The sequence below is a fragment of the Candoia aspera genome, chromosome 1, assembly GCF_035149785.1.
Source record: "Candoia aspera isolate rCanAsp1 chromosome 1, rCanAsp1.hap2, whole genome shotgun sequence".
Classification (NCBI taxonomy): Eukaryota; Metazoa; Chordata; class Lepidosauria; order Squamata; family Boidae; genus Candoia; species Candoia aspera.
Window position 1 is genome coordinate 334,490,673 of NC_086153.1, and position 22,034 is coordinate 334,512,706.

The 22,034-nt window shown below is 45.6% G+C and overlaps 1 protein-coding gene across 1 annotated transcript in view; it reads left to right on the forward strand.

Annotated features, from left to right (window-relative positions):
- The window catches only part of WDR18 (WD repeat domain 18), a 46,525-nt gene extending 29,450 nt beyond the window's left edge, over window positions 1–17,075 (forward strand). The window contains exons 8-10 of the mRNA XM_063290827.1: window positions 8,548–8,714; window positions 15,484–15,552; window positions 16,270–17,075. Of these exons, the coding sequence (XP_063146897.1) occupies window positions 8,548–8,714; window positions 15,484–15,552; window positions 16,270–16,398 (365 nt within the window). The 3' untranslated portion in view covers window positions 16,399–17,075. The remainder of the gene's footprint in view (window positions 1–8,547; window positions 8,715–15,483; window positions 15,553–16,269) is intronic.
- Window positions 17,076–22,034: the final 4,959 nt, after the last annotated feature.

Genomic DNA, 22,034 nt, shown 5'->3' on the forward strand with positions numbered 1-22,034 from the left:
CCAGTGTTTCTCAATCTCAGCAACTTTAAAATGTGTGGACTTCAACTCCCAGAATTCCTCAGCCAGTCCACACAACTTGCTGAGGTTGAGAAGCACTGATCTAGTCCACCTCCGGCTCAGTGCAAAATCGAACACAACATCTCTGACAGACAACCAGCCTCTGTTTGAAGACCTCTAGTGAAGAAGAATTCACCATGGAATGTGGCAGCATGTTTCACTGGCTGACAGCTCATAGCCAGGAAGTTCCTCCTGGTGTCTAGCCTCAATCTTCTTCCTTGTGGTTATAACCTGTTAGTTCTGATCCTGCCTGCTGGGGCAACAGAGAATAAGTCCACTCCCTCTTTGATGTGAGAGATATTTTAAGACTGCTGTCATATCTCCTCTTAGTCTTTTCTGTAGGCTAAACCTACCCAGATCCTTTAATTGTTCCTCAAAGCTCTTGGTTTCCGGATCCTTCTCCATCTTGGTGGCCCTCCTCTGAACTTGCTCCAGTTTGTCACTGTCCTGTTGAACTGTGTTGCCCAGAATTGGGTACAGTTCTCCAAAACATATCTTAACCAAAACAGAGTAGAAGGAAATAGTTATTTCCCATGATTTGGACTCTGTGTTCCTGTTAATGTGTTCCTGTTAAAGCAAAGATAGGCATTGCCTTTTTAGCTATCCCACTAGTGGCTCACATTTAATTTATGGTAAACAAAAACACCCAAATCCCTTTCACACATACTACCGCTTAGTCAGGTCTTCCCATCCTATGTGCCTTACATGTTTCCTGTTCAGCTGTAGATGCAGTTCTCCATGTTAAATTCCATCCTGTTCATTTCAGCCCATTGCTTTCTAGATCTTTTAACATCCTCTCTCTTTCATCTAAAACATTGGCTACCCTTTGCAGTTTTTTTGTCATCTGTAAACTTTATAAGTGCTTGCTAAACTTTGTCATCCAAGTCATTGATAAAATTGTTTAACTGCACAGGATCCAAGGCAAAGCCCTAGAGCATGCCACTTGATACCTCTCTCCAAGCTGAAATGGAGCCATTAGTGAAGACTCTTTCATGCAGTCATTCAGCTAACTGTACCCATCTACAGGTAGTACCATCCAGCCCATTTTACGAAGGAGTATATCATAAGGCACTCAGTGAAAGGCTTTGCTGAGATCCAGGTATTCTGTGTCTGCAGCATTCTCTACTAAACTAGTAACTATCAAAGAAGGAGATGAAGTTAGTCTGGCATAATTTGTGTGGAAAATATCCATGGAGGTTCTTCTTAATTGTACTGTGCTTAGCCAAGGGCTCCTAAACATGTTGTTAGTTGCCGTCGAGTCCTTTACGGCTCATGGCAACCCTATGTATAACAGAACGAAATGCTGTTTGGTCTTGCGCCATATGCCTGACTGTTCCAATGTTGGCATCCATTGTTGTGGTAATTGTATCAGTCTATTGCATTGAAGGTCTTCCTCTTTTCCACTGGCCCTCAACTTTACCAAACATGATGTCTTTTTCAAGCAATCCGTCTTTGCTGCTTGAACACCTTGCCTAGTTTAGACCTGTCTTCCTCCTTCCGCTCTCTTCCAGTCTTCTATGGCCTCCAGGAGGTTTCAGAATTTACCAAAAGAGGTTTAGCAATCATCTCCACAAGTTCCATCAGTACCCTGGGATGTGATCCATCTGGCTCTGGAGATTTATATAGGCAGACCTCAGGAAAGCGATACAAAAGTTATTAAAGGCACTGCGTAGATATTGCAGAGGTTGGGAGCATTGCTTTATGGAAACAGATCACAGAAAAATATACATTGATAAGAATGTTTGGCAAAATAATATTTTATGGTTTGACAAGAAGGTGGTTTTGTCAGATTATCAGCTCATAAATATCAGTCCAATAGATGTGCTTAAGGAGAGTATAACATGAGCTGCAAAAAATTCAAATGCAGTTTCAGGATGCATCAGCAAAAGTTTAATTTCCAAATCATGAGAAATAATCATTCCACTTCCTTTTGACTTGGTCAGACCCCACTTTGACCATTCAGAGTTCTGGGCCCCACATTTTACAAAAGATTCAAGAAATTGGAACAGATTCAGAGAAGGAAGGCAACCAGGAAAATTAAGCCCGATGAGGAGTGATTAAAGGAGCTGGATGTGGTTTACCTTGAGAAAAGACAATCGAGATGGGAGATGATAGATCGGCAGTTTTCAACCAGCAATGAACCAGCAATTTGGACTGGCATCCTCAGACATTTTCCTTGGAATGGGGTTCAGCCTGGTGTTTGTTCCACTTGCTGGCTGGAAGGGAGGTGGGGCAGGCAGAAGCAAAGTAACTGCTTGCTTGACAAATGACTGTGATCTTCTCAGGACTGTATCCATTCAATACTAACCCCGGTTTGCTCATCCAACAAGCCATTCCTGGATCTTCCCTATCACTAGTTTGCCTTGTGTGCACGTGCATGTGAGAGTGAGTGTGAATTAAGGCTAAGGGAGAAGCTGACAGCAGCCAACAGCTGTGTGGGTAAATGCAGTAATTAAAGCACTCATTAACTCTGGTGAAGGGGGGGGATGCATCATTACCGTGGGCAGTTACAAAAGTCACAGTGATGGATGGCTGGCTCAGGGGACGATAGCAAGACCATAATTCAGTATTACATCCAGGTGCCCCAGAGAGATCGCAGAGGATCTTTCCTCTGGCTAGTTTTGGATACCTAACTTGACCAGTAAATTGGGAAGAAAATAATACACATACACGCAGGAGGGAGTCCTGGATTTGGATTGCTCAACCAGTGCAATTTGGGACATCAATCTGGGCAGAGACTGTAGAACCCATTACTACTTATATAATTGGCTCGTCTGCTTTGCCAGCGTACGCTCCGGCCTCAAAATTCAGTTGCAGAATTGGGCAGGCACAAATAGTTGTAGGGATAAGTGTACCACCTAGTCATCTTGTTAGCAGCAGGAGTGTCTTTTAATCTTGCTCTTCCACAGTAAAGGGGAAAAGACATTCAATTTGCAACGATTTTGAAAGCGTGCCACTTCCTGACAGCCCAGTCTGAACTGAGCAATTGTTCCAGCACCTGGTTAAAAGGAGAGGCAGGCTGACAGATGGAGAACTTGGTGCAGAGCTATTTTTGGCTTCCACATAAAAGGGGAGCATGACTTGAATCGGGAAGAGCCCGTTTCGGATCCTTATATTTGACCGTGGAGCTCTCTTGCAAGGTTGCTGTGGAGATAAAAATAGGGAAGACCTCTTAGAGAGAAGGTGGACTATAACTGCAATAAATAAATAGAGAAATTATCCTAATGTATTGAGAGGGGCTGCCTCTTTGATGACCCTGGCCCCTACAGGATGACGGTCAAGCTCGTTAGCTGCATAGCCTGTCGTGATAACGCAAAGGACGGCTCTTCGGACTCACGCTGCAAGGCAGCCAACCCCACTCTGGACCCTTCCAGGTACAGTATGCTGGAATACAGCTCCCATCATCCTCAAGTCAACATGGGGAAGAGTGAGTGCTTTAGTCCACAGTACAGTACTTGGATGAGTTGTCTTGGCCTGCATGTAAATGTCCCCAAAACACGGGTTAAACAGCCCTCTCCCTCTTTCCTCCTTCAATCCATCATGCAGCTTTAAAAAAATAAGAGCTTGATGTAGTATTTATCACACATGTGTCCTGTAGGGGTCCATAGTGAGAAACCATAATGGATAAATTCACCCATTAGCTCAGTGTTTCTCAACCTTAGCAACTTTAAGATGTGTGGACTTCAACTCCCAGAATTCCCCAGCCAGCTGTTCTGGCTGGCTGGGGAATTCTGAGAGTTGAAGTCCACACATCTTAAAGTTGCTAAGGTTGAGAAACACTGCGTTAGCTAAAATTAAAACAGCAACAGCACATTGTTTAACCCAAGGTAATGTGTAAGAGCAATGTAGCACAACAGTTTTTGTTTTGTTTTAATTGCAGTAGCAACAACAAATTGTTGTTGTTTATTCGTTTAGTCGCTTCCGACTCTTCGTGACTTCATGGACCAGCCCACGCCAGAGCTTCCTGTCGGTCGTCAACACCCCCAGCTCCCCCAGGGACAAATCCATCACCTCTAGAATATCATCCATCCATCTTGCCTTTGGTCGGCCCCTCTTCCTTTTGCCCTCCACTCTCCCTAGCATCAGCATCTTCTCCAGGATGTCCTGTCTTCTCATTATGTGGCCAAAGTATTTCAGTTTTGCCTTTAATATCATTCCCTCCACTGAGCTTTTGTTGTTTATTCGTTTAGTCGCTTCCGACTCTTCGTGACTTCATGGACCAGCCCACGCCAGAGCTTCCTGTCGGTCGTCAACACCCCCAGCTCCCTCAGGGACGATTCCGTCACCTCTAGAATATCATCCATCCATCTTGCCCTTGGTCGGCCCCTCTTCCTTTTGCCTTCCACTCTCCCTAGCATCAGCATCTTCTCCAGGGTGTCCTGTCTTCTCATTATGTGGCCAAAGTATTTCAGTTTGGCCTTTAATATCATTCCCTCAAGTGAGCAGTCTGGCTTTATTTCCTGGAGGATGGACTGGTTTGATCTTCTTGCAGTCCAAGGCACTCTCAGAATTTTTCTCCAACACCACAGTTCAAAAGCATCGATCTTCCTTCGCTCAGCCTTCCTTATGGTCCAGCTCTCGCAGCCATATGTTACTACGGGGAACACCATTGCTTTAACTATGTGGGCCTTTGTTGTCAGTGTGATGTCTCTGCTCTTAACTATTTTATCGAGATTTGTCATTGCTCTTCTCCCAAGGATTAAGCATCTTCTGATTTCCTGACTGCAGTCAGCATCTGCAGTAATCTTCGCACCGAGAAATACAAAGTCTTTCACTGCTTCTACATTTTCTCCCTCTGTGTGCCAGTTATCAATCAAGCTGGTTGCCATAATCTTGGTTTTTTTGAGGTTTAGCTGCAAACCAGCTTTTGCACTTTCTTCTTTCACCTTCATCATAAGGCTCCTCAGTTCCTCTTCGCTTTCAGCCATCAAAGTGGTATCATCTGCATATCTGAGATGGTTAATGTTTCTTCCAGCGATTTTAACTCCAGCCTTGGATTCCTCAAGCCCAGCTTGTCACATGATGTGTTCTGCGTACAAGTTGAATAGGTAGGGTGAGAGTATACAGCCCTGCCGTACTCCTTTCCCAATCTTAAACCAGTCTGTTCCATGGTCTGTTCTTACTGTTGCTACTTGGTCGTTATACAGATTCCTCAGGAGGCAGACAAGATGACTTGGTACCCCCATACCACTAAGAACTTGCCACAATTTGTTATGGTCCACACAGTCAAAGGCTTTAGAATAGTCAATAAAACAGAAATAGATGTTTTTCTGAAACTCCCTGGCTTTTTCCATTATCCATCGGATATTGGCAATTTGGTCCCGAGTTCCTCTGCCTTTTCTAAACCCAGCTTGTACATCTGGCAATTCTCGCTCCATGAATTGCTGAAGTCTACCTTGCAGGACCTTGAGCATTACCTTACTGGCATGTGAAATGAGTGCCACTGTTCGATAGTTTGAACATTCTTTAGTGTTTCCCTTTTTTGGTATGGGGATATAAGTTGATTTTTTCCAGTCTGATGGCCATTCGTGTGTTTTCCAAATTTGCTGGCATATAGCATGCATTACCTTGACAGCATCATCTTGCAAGATTTTGAACAGTTCAGCTGGGATGCCGTCGTCTCCTGCTGCCTTGTTATTAGCAATGCTTCTTAGGGCCCATTCAACCCCACTCTTCAGGATGTCTGGCTCTAGCTCACTGACCACACCGTCAAAGCTATCCCTGATATTGTTATCCTTCCTATACAGGTCTTCCGTATATTCTTGCCACCTTTTCTTGATCTCTTCTTCTTCTGTTAGGTCCTTGCCATCTTTGTTTTTGATCATACCCATTTTGGCCTGGAATTTACCTCCAATGTTTCTAATTTTCTGGAAGAGGTCTCTTGTCCTTCCTATTCTATTGTCTTCTTCCACTTCCACGCGTTGCTTGTTTAAAAATAATTCCTTATCTCTTCTGGCTAACCTCTGGAATTTTGCATTTAATTGGGCATATCTCCCCTATCACTGTTGCCTTTTGCTTTCCTTCTTTCTTGGGCTACTTCTAGTGTCTCAGCAGACAGGCATTTTGTCGTCTTGGTTTTCTCTTTCTTTGGGATGTATTTTGTTGCCGCCTCCTGGGCAATGTTGCCAACTTCTGTCCATAGTTCTTCCAGGACCCTATCTACTAAGTCCACTCCCTTAAATCTATTCTTCACCTCCACTGCATATTCCTTAGGAATATTAGCGAGCTCATATCTAGCTGATCTGTGGGTCTTCCCTAATCTCTTTAGTCTGATCCTAAATTGTGCAAGAAGAAGTTCGTGATCTGAACTACAGTCAGCTCCAGGTCTTGTTTTTACTGACTGTATAGACGTCCGCCACCTTTGGCTGCAAAGGATGTAGTCAATCTGATTTCGGTGTTGTCCATCTGGTGAAGTCCACGTATAAAGCCATCTCTTAGGTTGTTGGAAGAGAGTGTTTGTTACGCAGAGTGAGTTGTCTTGGCAAAATTCTATCAGCCTGTGTCCTGCTCCGTTTTGTTCTCCCAGGCCATGCTTACCTGTAATTCCAGGTGTCATCTGACTGCCCACCTTAGCGTTCCAGTCTCCTGTGATGAAAATAGCATCTCTTTTAGGCGTGCTGTCCAGTAGGTGCTGCAGATCCTCATAGCACTGATCTACTTCAGCTTCTTCAGCATCTGTGGTTGGGGCGTATATTTGGATCACTGTGATGTTAGATGGCTTGCCCTGAATTCGAATCGAGATCATTCTATCGTTTTTTGCATTGTATCCAAGCACTGCTTTAGCCACTTTACTATTAATTATGAAGGCTACTCCATTTCTTCTGTGCTCCTCTTGTCCACAGTAGTAGATCTGGTGGTCATTTGATGTGAAGTGGCCCATTCCAGTCCATTTCAGTTCATGACGCCCAAAATGTCTATCTTTAATCTTGACATCTCCCCAATAACCACATCCAATTTGCCCTGGCTCATAAATCTTACCTTCCAGGTTCCAATGGTGTGTTGATCCTTAGAACATCGGATTCGCCGTTCACCACCAGCACCGTCGGCCACTAGCCGTCCTTTCGGCTTTGAGCTAGCTGCATCGTCATGTCTAGGGCTAGTTGAACTCATCCTCTGTTCCTCCCCAATAGCATTTCGACCATCTTCTGACCTGGGAGTCTCATCTGCCGATGGTATACCGACATATCTCTGGTTGTACTGATCCATTTAGTTTTCACGGCAAGAATACTGGGGTGGGTTGCCATTACCTTCCCCAGGGATCGCATTTAGTCAGACCTCTCTGTCATGACCTTCCCGTCTTGGGTGGCCCTTCACGGTTTAGCTCATGGCATCATTGAGGTGCTCAAGCTCCAGCACCACGACAAGGTAACGATCCTTTGCTGAAGAGCAACAACAAATACACAACAGTAAATACCAAGACAGCGATACAGGACATTTTCAGACATTCATAAAGCTTCCCTCCCGAAAGGCTGGGAGCAGATAGGAAGAGATTTACGTGAATAAGCATACCTGTTCTCTCAGTGTGTATCTCGAGGCCATATTTCCAACACCGTACCCACGAGGCTGTACTCTGAGCCTTTTCAGAGCTTAGTCATTTTCTGCCTGACAAGTCAAGCTGTCTACTAACGGCTTCCCTCTTGTGCCTTGAAATCCATGACCGAATATTGAACTGCATCTTGTGAGTCCTGAGCTTGAATAGACAGACAGGTCTCTTTATACTGACATCCAAGTCTGGATATCTGCAGCTGAATTCAGCTCCAGGGGCCATGAAATACCTGCTGTGCATGCGGGAAGGCCTGCGTTAAAAGAGCTGGGTAACAAGTGGTGAGGAAGATCCTCAGGGAGGATCCTTTTGGAGCTAAAGAGAAGTAAAAACTCGGAGTCAAGCTTGATTCCTCTTGATTACACGGACACAGACATTTTCTTGGCAGCTTGCCGCTGACTTCTTTCGGTTGGTTGGTTGTTTTTTCCAACTTGGTGGTCTACCTGACATTTCTGGGGTTTCCTGTAAGTCTCCCATCAAATATTTAGGTCTGAGCCTAAATAAATTTGGTTTTAGGTTGGTCAGACGTTTAACCTTCCTTTAAAGCCTAATTGCATAATGGCAGCAACTTCCATGCACAGATGTTTAGAATGTCTTTCTCTACCCAAGTACTTAGTAGGGCTGAGTGTGCTCAGCTTTTTTTTTTTCCTTTCTTTCTTTAAGATCAGCCAAGATCGCTAGGTTGGCCAAGCAAATTAAGCCTTCCCTGTAAGCAGCTCCCTTTGTAAGAGATGCTTATGAGTCCGGTTTATGGAAGGATGTTGAGTTGTGCTAATGAGCTCTTTCCACAGGGGCAGCCATGTGAGTCTTCTGCAACAGCAACAACAGTCTCTTGGGGAGTCTTAGGCTGACCCTTTATTATCACATAAGGTTTTATGTTCCACAAAAAGCTGTTCGTATGAGCTGTGTAAGTACGTTGCATGTAATGGTGCCTTTTGCTCCTGTAGGTCCGATCACAAATGCTTTCATAACCCTGGCACCTGCCAACATGCTGAATCCGGACAGCAAGCCCCGCGTCCCACTGCCAAAATTCAGCCGGCATCTCCATAGCACAGAGAGTGTGGAAAATTCTGCCAGTGAGGGGCTGACCCTGTGTCTGGGGCTGCATCAGAAGGTATGGAAATGAAGCAGAAGGAATTGGTGAGAGGTGCTTGAGATGCGTCTCCTGAGTTGGCCAGCCGTATGTGGAGTATGTGAGACATTTATTCTTCCAGCCAAAGCAGGAGCAGCCTCAGCAGATGGCTAGTCCCTGATGATGTGATGCCGATCTTAAACAGGCCTAGCTGAATATTCTGGTCTAGTTCTTCCTCTGATGAAGGAAGGGGCTGGTGAGCATCTGTATGAGTTATATCCTTTTGATGGGTACTAAAGCAGTAATAAGCTGAAACTTCACCACCACACCTGTGTTTCTTGGGATTTGAAATGAACTGTGCGCGCTGCGCTGGGAAGGATCATAAATGTTCAGAATTGAATTTGGCAACCACACACTCAAATCACCGGTGCTTGCTTTGGGGTGAGCTGTAAATGGAAATTAGGTGTCACAAAGGAGGAAACAGTTTAATCCAGAGCTCTGATAAATAAGCAGGACTTTCACTTTCAGCAAACAGGGTTTCTGCAAGGGGAAAATAATTGTCTCCATGGTATACTTGGGAATTCCCTAGAATTTATTTGACCTACCACTTAGGGTATCTTAGTGCTGGGCTAGATCAGATGCAGCAAGGTGGTTCTTACATTGCATTATCAAAAATTATTATCCTAATAGAGTCTCCACGTTCAAAGGCAATTTACCCCGAGTATGAGATAGTAGGGATAGAACACGGGGCAACTTTCACCTTCATCCACATTTTCCAAAGGGTGCTTAAACAGGATCTCTTGGATCTTGTCACAGTAGACAGAAAGAGATCAGGAAGAAGTCTGTTTTCTTCCATTCTTTATTCCAAGCAACTGTAATCCATCATTTTCCAGCTCTATTTCTCAGCACTCGCTCTGTTCATGACAGAGAGAAAAGATGGGGTGAGGATCAACAAAGCCAGTTTGGTCTAGTAGTTAAGGTGCTGGGCTAGAAACCAGGAGTCTGAGAGTTCTAGTTCCGCCTTAGGCATAAAAGCCGGCTGGGTGACCTTGGGCCAGTCCCTCTCTCTCAGCCCAACCCACCTCACAGGGTTGCTATTGTGGGGAAAATAAGTGGAGGAAGGAGTATGAGGTATGTTCACCACCTTGAGTTATTTATAAAAATAATAAAGGCAGGATTAAAATAAATAAAGAGTTGGTATCCTATATTTATGTTTCACTTAACCACCCTTCTGGTGGAGTTGCAGTGAATGAAGAGATTATTTATGGCAGGGGTTTTCAAACTTTTAAAGGACACAGAACCTGTTAGTTAAAGCAAAAAAATTCCCCCTGATCAAAAGACAAAGTACTAGTGATAGAAAATTGGCTGCATTTGAGTGAAGGGTTTTGTTTTGTTTTTGCCCTTAGTAAAACACAGCTTGAAAATCCCTGATGTATGTATTTGTTTTGTCATTCTGTATCAACAAATGCTGCAGGCAGAGTGGGAGTTTCACCACCAATACAGAATCAGAAAAATGGCAGAGCATCAGATTTGCTTGTCCAGAGCGGAAGCGATAGCATCGACAGCCCATGGCTGTGTGGGAAAGCAGGGTCTCTAGTGTTAAACAACAAATTTGGCATTATCTTGATCTTGAAATCGATGCTGCGGGCTTTCTGGAGAGCAGGCTTTGAAAATGAGACGAGGTGGGGTGGAACAAAGTATGCTGTTAGTACTACGTACATATTATATCTATTTAGGATTTTAAAAAACAGGCTCCACAATTCTGTACTCACTTTTGTGAGATTTGTCTCTCATTTTTGCATATGTCTTTAGAGAGGGATTGGGTGAATCCATAGCGGAGAGCTCTGGGGCTGTGGCTGGGGCTGATGCTCCTGTGCCCTTCTTGTGGGCTTCACAGAGGCCTCCAGCTGGCTGCTGTGAGACTCCTGATGCCGGATTATACGAGTTTGTGACATTGTACAATATCTCTCTCCTTGCCACCACTGCTCTGTGGCGTGGCCCTTGATTGAATCTGCCCGCTAGGAAGCAGTGCTGGACTAGATTTCTTCCTCTTGAGCTTGAGGGTGAAGGAGGAAAGAACCGTCATGGAGAGGGGACAGCCGCCACTTCTTTGCCTGGCTCTGTTCCGTATCACTAACTGCATAGGCCTCTTGTTGACTCATCTGCCTGTCCTCCCCTTCAAGGACACCTCCATCTTATCTCTCTCGCCTATCTCTCGCCTTCCCCCATGAGATTGACAGAGCTAGCTCTCATGAGCACGGGTGGAGGGCACAAGGGCCGTCAAGCCAGTTTGAAGTGTTCAGTTAGGGATATGCAGCACTTTGGGTCTGAAGTCAAAAAGGTGCTTGGGGATGGTGTATGGGTGTGCATGCTACACCTGTTGGTGGCTCCTTGAAGAAACTGTCTCTTCCTGAACACTCATGGTGCCACATGATCCCAGGAAGAATTCACCTTTGAATCTAGGAGATGCCCATAGGATGGAGCAGGGTTGTGTCTCTGTGGGCGTTGGCGCCTCCATAACTCAAATGTGCATTTTCCTGGGATCACATGGCTACAGTGTGAGCCCAGCGAAAGAAGCTGCTTCTTTAAGGGTGCCAACAGATGTGGCATAGACCCCTATGTCAGCTTCAAAGTTAAGTGGAGAAAAATACCTTTGCCTTATATATTTGGGTCATCAGAGCAAAGAGGCCCCTAAGAGAGGTGCTCCACTGGAAAAAGGTTTCCCTTGGGAGGACCTTCAGTAATGATCTTAGCATACAGATAAGCTTTTGTGAAGGGGAAAAGTCCCTTTGCTGCCCAGATCTTCAGCAACATGCAATGCTCTAGCTCAGTGCTTCTCCATCTTGGTAACTTGAAGATGCATGCTCTGGGAGTTGAAGTCCACACATCCTAAAGTTGCCAAGGTTGAGGAACACTGCTAAGTAACAGCACATTTCATTGTGGCACGAGACAGACCAGAAGCAACTAAGTCCTTAAAATGTCACCCAGGTGCTTTCTCAATGCCCAGTCCCGGGTGGCATCTGGGTGGCTGTGTGGGGGCCCATCAGCCATCTCCAGAGCATACCTAGATGCTAGGTGTTGCAACTGGGTGACCTTCCAACCTGGAGAAATTCAGGATGGCCCTTTAGTCCATCCCTACATCCCAAGTCCTGGATACATGGGGGCATCTCGTTGGAAAGAAGGAGGTGTTGTCTCAGAACATCCAGATTGCCTGTGGTTCCCAAAGAGATAATGGTATCACCACCCCTATCTGCTGTGTGCTCAAGCCTGATATTAAAATGTCTTCTTTTCGGAAATGTAGGGACTTCCCCCCCACTTCCCAGCCTTCCTCTGCCTTCATAAGTGATAACTCCAATTAAATAATGCTTCTCTCACTCCACATCTAATGGCAGCAATATGATGTTTTCAGAAAGGAAAAGAGACTGTTTGGGGGACTGAAAGGTGGGGTGAGTAGAGTATTTCATAGAAGAGGGCACGTGCCTTGCAGGCAAGGGGAGTGGCAGCTGTACTTTCAATATCAAGAGGCATAGGACTGACAGAAAGCATGGTGGAATCTCTCTCTTGCGGTCCTTGGTGTCCCCCGATGTGTTACCCTTCAGCTCTCTTCATCCCCAGCCCACAGAGCTGGGGATGATGGGGAACTGAAGCCCAGCATTTCGGGAGAGCAGCAGGAAAGAAAAGGCTAGCTTTTTAGAGGATTATAGGTTGAATTAAGGCAGCCTATAAATAAGTTTATGCATAAATGTATGCATTATTATGATTTATTTATGATACAATTACGCATGGTGTGGGAGGAAGTAGGTGGGGAATCTTTTTTCCTCTCATATAACACAAATTGGGGGGAGGGGAGCTCATAAAATCAAATCTATGGATTGTAGTTTAGGGAGAGACAAAAGAGCCTTTTGTTGCACAGACAGCGATTAATTTGCGAGACTTGCTGCCTCAAAATGCTAGGTAGACACCTCTGAAGTAGAATTAGACCATTTCACAGGGAGGTAAGAGAGGTCTGTTGAGCAGTCTCTGATGTGATGGCAAAGGAGAATTGTGACTAACAGGATTAAGATTCAGCATGCAGAGCAGGGCAGGCTGCTAGATTCTGAGAGGGAGATACTAGTGTTTCTCAACCTTGGCAACTTTAAGACGTGTGGACTTCAACTCCCAGAATTCCTCAGCCATCCCCTTGCTGGCTGGAGAATTCTGGGAGTTGAAGTCCACACGTCTTAAAGTTGCCAAGGTTGAGAAACACTGTACTAGAGACTCTAAAACTAAGTGGACAAGCATCCAATCAATGGGCTGCCCCCAGGAAAAAGGAAATGGCCCCTTTCCAAAGCTTTCAACCAACCCCTATAACAACTTGGTGAAGATGCAGCTTGTAGACGACTAAAATCTCTCCAGGCTGGGCTGAAGAATTACATCACGTACAGTTTCCAGTTGACCACAATTATTAAAGAACCAAGCAGAGAGGGCTCAGAAATGGTCTGTTGCTTTTTAAAAGTAAGTCACAGCCAGCTAAATTGATCAAGAATCGTATTTTATCCTTGACAATAACTTACCAGATGAGCTTGCAGGGGGTTCCCTGAGATTTCCCCAAATTTGTCAGACAAGCAAAGATGCATGTTTCACCGAGAATAGCGAGGTGATTCAAATATAGTTTCCAGGAAAGGCAATGTGGGTATTTTCCAAAAGATTCCAATTGTACATCCAAGACAAAGTTTCTTGGGCACAACTTAATGACTTTATAAAGTGCTGTTATTGCGGGATGTTTTTTGTACGTGTTTAATGTAAGGCTGAGTCATGAGGGGTGTCTGCTTGAGGGGTGTATTAATGTGGGTCCAGGAGGGGAGTGTGAGATGGGATTCATTGTAAATCTCTCTGAGCAAGAGGGAACAAGGAGCTAGAAAAGGTGGGCTTTTCGCCTACTGCAGTAAACAACTTTGCTAATAAATTCCCAGACTACATGCCAATCACTGAAGCCCTTTTCAAGGCAATCCCATGATTGAGCCCCATGGCCCAGGGAGCAGGGAAAGGTTTTGGAAAGCAGGGGGTAAATTCTGGCCTCTTTAAAAAAAACAACAACCGAGACTTCTGTCTGCTGCTGCTTGGCTATAAAGTGTTGATTGCACTTAAGAGCCTTGTGCTGTCTGTCGCTCATAAGAGAGACCTCAGTGGCATTCTGCCTTTATCTCAGGAGACACAGCAATATTAACAATTGCTGGATTTTCTAAGGGGAGGTGGGGTGTTGTGGCTGGAGGGCCAGATTGCTTCTGCAGATCCCAGGAACCAGCCTGCAAGATAAAGATCTCCTGTCGCCTTTTATCACCACCATGTCTACTTCTAAACTAGAACAGCAGCTCTCAAGGTTGCGTGTCTGGAGTTCTTAATGAATTACTGTCATTCACTGGGGGGTGCAAAGTGGGGGGGGCGGTCTTCTCTCCTTCTCCCAGCAAGTTGAGTATCTTTGGTCTCTGCAGCAAATTTGGAAGAGGGCTCGAAGGCCAGCCTCTTTCCTTCTTGACCCCTCCCATTTGCAAGTTAGGAGATGGATTAATTCAAATTATCCATAAATTGGGCAATAGCTGTTTGGGTTTAGCAGCAGGAAGAGTGATCCAAAGCTTAAGAGCTTTGCCCCGCTGGATGAGATCCCCCCACTCAAGATTCCCTCTTTTTGTAAAATTGTCAGAGGTGGTATAATAAAGTGTGTGTCAGTGTGGTCCTTTCAGCAGACATTTCTTTATCAGGCTAAGTAACGTCATCATCTGCAAACACCACTCTCCTTCACACTGATGTTACCTAGCCTGGTAGAGAAACATCTGCAAGAAAACAACCATGCTCAGAGAGCACCAAGAACCCAGCAGTTCAACCCTGAGCTACAGATACTCCATTCTGTTGAAACCCCAGTGTTCTGGGTAGGATACAACTCTTCCCTTTGCTGCTCACAGATGTCTGTGCTTATGAGAACCAGGTAGGAAGGGACAGGAGCCACCCCAATGGAAGCCAGCAATCAGGCATTCACAGTACTAAGATAGCAGGTTGTTCGCTGAATTGAAGGAACACAACTTCTCATGTTCCTTATTCCTGCGACTGTGAGCATGGTGCTCAGTTCTGCCTTCATGGCCTCACAAGGGATTCATCCAACATCTGAGTCTCTGACTTATCTCTGGTGACTTCCTTGTGCTCCCTGCCCCAATCTAGTACGGTAGTCTTGTTGATTTCTAATGGTCAAGCACACAAGGTGCTTTTAACTAAGACTGTTGGTGCTTATCGTTTACCGCATTACAATCTCCCACCCAGGTACTCACCAGGTTTAGCTTTTTTGATATCAGTCACGATTGCCCCATGCTGCATGAGAGCACAAGAATTCCTTTGTGTTCCCACAATGCTGCTGCAGGCATTCTGATGGGCAGTGGTGAGTTTGATAAAATCTGAGGAGGTGGGTTCACCCTGATAAAAGCTAGCCTTAGCATGGTCTGTTTTGTCCAGTCCACTTATCCTGTGAGTCCATTCTGAAGAAGTGAAGCCGTTCTTAAAACCCATGTGTGTCTTTTATCATGGTTGATGTTCCTTTCTTTTCTTGAATTCTAAAACCAGCAGTCCAGGGCTGTTCCATTAAGAGATTATCCACTCCTTAGTGTCACACTTTTGTCAAGAACTACTTAAAGATCGCTTGTTCCTTTCTCCAGGCTGAAGTACAGCTTCATTGTTAAACAGGTGTGCAGCTTTGACTTAAACCTCCCTTTGGCATTACTCAGTTGAAGCAGCTCTAAGGGGTTTTTCTCTTGATGCCTTCACTCTGTTTTCCTGTCTTCCACAGGGCTCGGGGGAGAGTTACTTGGAGAAAGCAGAGCGCTTATACTTGCAGATGTGCTCAACGAGAGAAAAGGTGAGGCGCCGTGTCCCAACGATAGATTAAGTCATCCTCCCTCCTACCTGCAACCCTGCGGAAGTGTTGGGACCCAGGATACTTGGCCAACCTGGTTTGCAATACCTCTTTTAAGAAAGAACATTCAAGTACATTGGGAAAAGCCATTCATCCTAACAGATGCTTTGCCCACATTGGACAGGGATCTGGGTGGGTGGGAGCGAAACTTGCTCACCTGCTTTATTGTCCCTTAGGAGTCCCAAAGCACCTTAATAAAACAAAATGCCAAATAGACAATGTGATTAGAGGAAGGTTCATCACTGAATTTATTAAGAGACTTCTCCCAATCTGTCTTTCTCGCGCCACCCCCCAAATTGGTTGCAGTAAAGAAGAAGGTCCAAAACAGTATAAATAATTGCTTTCTCCTCCCTCAGCCACACAAGAGAAGTCGTTTTTAGTCTTAACAGGCTGGTAATTTTCCTGGCCTTAAAGTGACACGGTTGACTCAGTTCTTCCAGAGCTTAATCTTACTGCAAGTAGGTCGGTCCTTCTCCATCTCAGCAACTTTTAAGTTGGGTGGACTTCAACCCCCAGGGGGTTGGGAAGGGAATTCTGGGAATTGAAGTCCACCCATCTTAAAGTTGCTGAGATGGAGAAGGACTAAGGTAGATGAAAGGTAGGTCACCTGTGCCCCCTTTCCAGATTCCATTCTTACCGTGGTTTATCTTGTCTCCGTAGAACTTGATGGGGGACCAAGAGCAACTGAAAATCCAGGTGACGGAACTGGAAGAGGAAGTCCGCACCCTGCGGAAGATCAACAAGAGCCTCTTCGACTTCTCCAGCAGCATCATCACCACAGCCAAATAGAACTGCTTCCAAAGCCTGGCTAGAAGCAGAGGAAGAGACAAGCCGGCCAGGACTCACCTTGGACATGCAGAGCCATTTCCTTCATGACAGTGTGCAAAAGGAACGTCTGCAGTTGCAGAGATGCCCACTCATAAACATCTCTGACTGCAGGGCCAGACACGGAAGTCTCCAGTTTGTACGGTTGGGTTGGGAGGAGCCCTGCAAAAAACAACAGCAACACAGCTTTACAGGTGACAGCGGACAGTATGGAAGGAGAATAATCTGGCAGGGAAAAGAGGTGGCCCTTTTTCTTGTACAGAGCAGCTTCCTTCCGCCCTACAAAGTCCTTTCATTCCTCAAACAGAGCAACCGTAGATACTCCTCACGACACCATCATCCCCTTTCTTCCGGTTGGAAACCAAGGTGCTGCTTCAGAACTCCTTCTGTACTTGGGGACTTCTGGGGACTGAAGACAACTCTGGGCTTTAACGAAGCCACCCGCATCCCGTGCATTGTACTTGGCCAGGGAGGGGGACAGCAAACTGGCGTGAAGAACCACCTGTGCAGCTGGGCTGAGCAAAGAGGCCTCCTGTCCTTGAGACCCCGCCGAAGACAAGGGGGAGACGGGGAGGATCGTATTTCCTCCTGCTTTCCTCATTTGAAAAGGGTGGGAAAACACTCCCTGCAGTGGTAAGCTGGCGTAATAAGAAAGAATTTTCATCGGGTCTTTTTAACTGACGTGCTACTCTTCACGCAGAAGACTTGTGGAGTTTTTATTGGTCCGAAGTGCTGGTCTATCCATCGTTCTACCAATCTATGCGCAATATATCATAACAAAACCTTTAGCCAACAGGATGTCTAGTCAGGATTCTTCTGCTTTGGGTCCTGTACAGTTGCAAATTCCAGCACCAGCCTCAGGATGCGTTTGTCATGTAGCAAATGTACTTTCGTTGTATTATCTTTCTTTCTTTTACTTCCTTTAGAGAAAAACCTCTGCTTCTGTCTTCAGCCAAATGGTCCTTTCCTTTTCTGTAATACATTTTTGAGAAACCACCACCACCAACAACTGTTAACTCCATTAAGTGTTTGATGCTGTTCTCCCTTTTTTTCCCTTTAATGGTATTGTCAGTCTCCTAGCAAAGGCCCCTACTGTTGCACGCTGTTTGGAAGCTTTCCACAGCATCTGCTGAACACCACGGGAGACAGGATGCTGGGCTTAGGTGGAGTGACAATTAAGTGAAATTTTCACCTTCAGGAACAGTCCATCTCAGAACACCAATCACCGGGTCACAGATAAAAGGAGTGGTGTGTAGCTTTTCAGACCTATTTACAGACTTCTTAGAAGTACTGAGTGGGTAATTCTAGATGGTGATAATTTATCCAGTGAGCTGATTTTTGTGATCTTACTAATAGTGCCTAAAATGACAACAGACAGTGTAGCCTACATGTTCAGGGGCAGTATTCCTCCATGGAGAAATGGCAGATAAATTTTCTTTTAACATATGGCCTGTGGCTGAATTTTCCCAGCAACATGTGGCTGGAAACAGGGTGGGTCCAGCCAAGCACAATCTGTATCCATACATCGTTGCCCAGGAACGATTGGCTCTATTTTTGCAAACTGAAGAAAAGGCAGGGATTTCTCTTAACTGTGTGGAAAGTGAATTCAGCTTTGATGCTTTGCATGGGAGGAAGAAAGGAGGCAGAAAGTTGTGCTTAGCAGGCCCTTTGGGGGAGCAGGAAACCCCTGGTCCTCAGCTTGTTCTCCCACATGACGACTCTACCCTTTTCAGGGCTGAACTGTCCCAAATTGGCAGGTTGCAGTATTTGCAAAGACATCTGGCATGGGCAACATAATACCATTTGCTTTGAACTACAGCTGTTCCTTCTGCTTAGCAAGGCCAGCTTTCTTGTCCCCCTTCATTTCCTAACTGTGCATGAAAAAGCCAGACAACGGGCTCTCCTTTGGGCCCCCAGAGCGATGAACGAAACCCCACCAGCTCTTGATCAAAGCAGCAAGTTCCCTTTTTGGGCAGTAGCTGCCTGTTCCCCACCATCCCAGCCCAGTGCCCATTTTTTATTTATTATTTATTTATCCGATTTGTATGGCCACCCATCTCACAAGAAGCGACTCTGGGCGGTGTACAGCAAAAAATATAAAGAACAGTGGACATGTCAAAAACAATCAAATTTAAAAATTTTAAAAAGCATAAAACAGATTAGATCAGCAAGGGAGCCGCCTCAATATTGCGCTGGTCCCCTGAGACCCCCAGGCCAGGGACTTCCAGAAAATCAGTAGGGATGGAGAGGACATCACTTGGGGGGAGAGACTGTTCCATAAGGCAGGCGCCACGGCAGAGAAGGCCCACCTCCTTGGGCCCACCAAGAGCAGTGGTGTGACATGAGCTGTTCTGGAAATCCACATAACTGCCCATGCCACTGCATTTTGCACCAGCTGAAGCTTCCAAATACTCTTCAAGGGCAGCCCCACGCAGAGTACGTTACAGTAATCCAGTCGGGATGTGACCAGGGCATGAGTGACTGTGAGCAGAGCCCCCCAATCTAAGAATGGGCTATTGGCAACTGGCACACAACACAAAGCTGTGCAAAGCTCCTCTTAGCCACAACTCTTACCTCCTCTTCAAGCAGGAGTTGTGGGTCCAGGAGGACCCCCAGATTGCACACCAGGCCTGTCTGGGGCCATACAACCCCATCCAGCGCCAAAGGCGGCATAGTTCTGGAACCAGCAGGACCCAAAACCCAAAGCCACTCAGTCTTATCAGGGTTTTACTATTTTTATTTTATCAAGGCGTGGATCTCAGTATTATGTGGCTAAGAATTCCATCTCTTGCCTTCCATTGCAGCGGAATGGCAGGACCAACTTTTTCACTTAGGGCTTCTGTGAGGATCCTGCAGCATAGCTTTGTCAGACCCAGGAAAGTTGGAAGCTGCCATGTATCTGACTGGGCAACTCGTCTGCCTTGTCTTCTTGTGAAACGGATGGTGAGCCTGACTCAGAATTCCCGCTTCCTCCCTCTTCACCTGAAGGCTCCAGGAACTGAACTTAGGACATTCCACATGCAAAGCTCTTTGCTGAGCTGTGTCTTTGTGGGAATAGTAGATGCTGCCTTAGAGCTCTTCAAACTATTTATCCAGGTAGCTTGGTATTGACTTGACTTGCAATAGCAGCTCTGAGATGGAGAGATAAATTTCCCCTCGATTGGTAGAACTCCCTTTTAAAATGAAGGCGATAAGAAATCCACAGATTGACTCTCACCACCCACCTGTTTTGCTTTCAAATGTAAAAATCAGTGCAAATACTCTTCCCTTTTAATTTGGTTGTTTAATTTTTGGATATTCCTGTTTTTAGCCTTGTCCTCTTGCATCTCTCCTTGAACGAAGCTTTACCAATGTTTAGAGGCATTGTACTCGCAATATCAGTTGTTTGAATAGTTGGAGACAGCTAATTCATTTATTAATTAGCCTTCTAGAGGCACCTCAGTCCCTGTTGGAAACAATTTGAGGGGCTCAATGAAGGATCACCCCTTAATTTGGGCACATTTGGGGGGGAGGGAATTGCAGGTTCTCTCACATAAGGGTTGCCATAGGTGGGTAAGGGGGATTTTCTAGTTTTAAAATAATGACTGCTGGGAGTGTTCTGGCCACTTCCAATACACGGTTAGTAGCAGGGAACCCCATGAGATTACTTCCCACCCATTCCAAATTTATTTTTGTAGGTGGGTGAGGGTGGATGGATGGTTTTAGACAGTATGGTTTAGTGCTGAAGATGTTGGACTAGAAGCAGGAAGACCCAAGTTCTAGTTTCTTCTTTAGTTGCAGAAGCCAGCTGGGTGACCTTGAGCCAGACACTCAGCCCAAATTGGTGTGAGGCTCTGCAACAAGCCAGCTTTTTTAACAACCTTTGTTGCATCATGCATGGATAAGCTTGATGGTAAGGACCAGGCAAGCGCGGTGCAAGCTAAGCAGGACGAATACTTAAGAAAAACCACCCCCACCACCCACTGGGTAAATGAAATATTGGGCTGCAGCTCACCCATTTTTAATTTTCTAAGATGCTGCTGGACTCAGGTCCTTGTGAATAAGGAGGAGGATGCCTGAAGCATCCGCTTTGCTTTGCACTTTTTAAAGTGAGGTCTTAAGGTAATTGAGGCAGGATAACCATGGCACCTTGCCCTGGTTGAGAGTCCACTGAGAAGGCTCCCCTGCTGCAGGAATATAGAAGGAGGGGGTGGGGGTAATTTACCTGCTGCGACTCAGCACCAGGCTCGTCTCAAAATCCTCTCCTCTCTCCTGCAAGCAGAAAATGGGGGGACAGTTGGAAGCCCTTGACCTAGTTTCCTGCACATGATGTGTGTCCCCATGGGAAAGGAGGAGGATGAGGAGGAAAAAATGGGGATGGACTGGAGGGAGGGAGGAATTCAGACCTAAGAAGGAGAGGAAAGGGGTGCAAAGATAGCCATTGCAGTCCAGCTTCTAAGAAGGAGCAAGAGTTAAAAACGGTGGGCTCAACCATCAGGCAGAGGGCAGCGGCTGCCTCAGACAGGAAATCTGATGGGGCTTAGATGGTTATTGTGAAGGAAGGTAGAGCTAACCTTGCAAACAGGGAAGGAACGAGCGAGAGTGCAGAAAGGGAAGCAAGAGAAACTCAAAATAAACCCACCTTGATCTGTTTTGGATAAGGTGGGACAGAGAAACTTGGACAGGTTGCCCTGGACAATTCCATCCCCTCCAAGGAACTGCGTCCCCCGACACGCACAGACGCTTCCTCAGCCACATTTTAAAACAAAACAGCCAAGCTGTCCAGATTATAGCCCCAAAGGAAAACCCATTTGATTTAAAGTGTAGTTTAATAACCCAGAGTCTCTGGGCTCCGCATCCTGCTTGAAAGCCAAGATCCTTAGATAATGCTTTTAGTTTAATAACTGTCATTTCTCCTTTGTTGTGTATTCCACCTCAGAGCTGGCGTCGGAGAATCTTTACATCTATATAGTATATGCACACAGATATACATACCTTGGATTCAAAATTACAAAGAAGCAAGCTTTAGAAAGTGCTGCAGGGGTGGGGACAGCAGTGTTTCGCCTTGGTTTAGAGCTGTGGCCTAGCAAAAGGCCTTACCCATCCTCAGATCTGTGCAAATAGGGTCATAGGGTTGGAAGGACCTCTAGAGATCATCTAGTCCAACACTCTGCCAGTGCAGCCATCTGTTACTAAAGTACTGTATTTCTGATGGAGGGCCGTCCAGCCGCAAATAAATCTTTCCAGCGAAGGAATATCCACCACCGCCTAAGACAGTCTGTTTCATTATTAAACACCTCTTTCCTGTAGGAATTTTTTCCTGATGTCCAACCAATCTGTTGCCTTGTAAATTGAAACGCATTGCTTTCCTGTCTTCTGGAACAACTCTGAACAATGTTGTCCTGTCTGCTACACGATAAACACAAGACAGCTGTCATATTTCCCTGTGGTTTTCTCTTCTGCATGACCGAACATCAGCCTCTGTATTGGTTTGCACCATGCAAGATGTTCCCTGCTGTAATCTCTGATCCTAGATTTCTCCATCTCTACCCCAGACCTGAAAACAGCCAGTCCGTGGCTGGGAGAGGATGCTGGCACACCAAGTTCCTTGAGATTTAGCA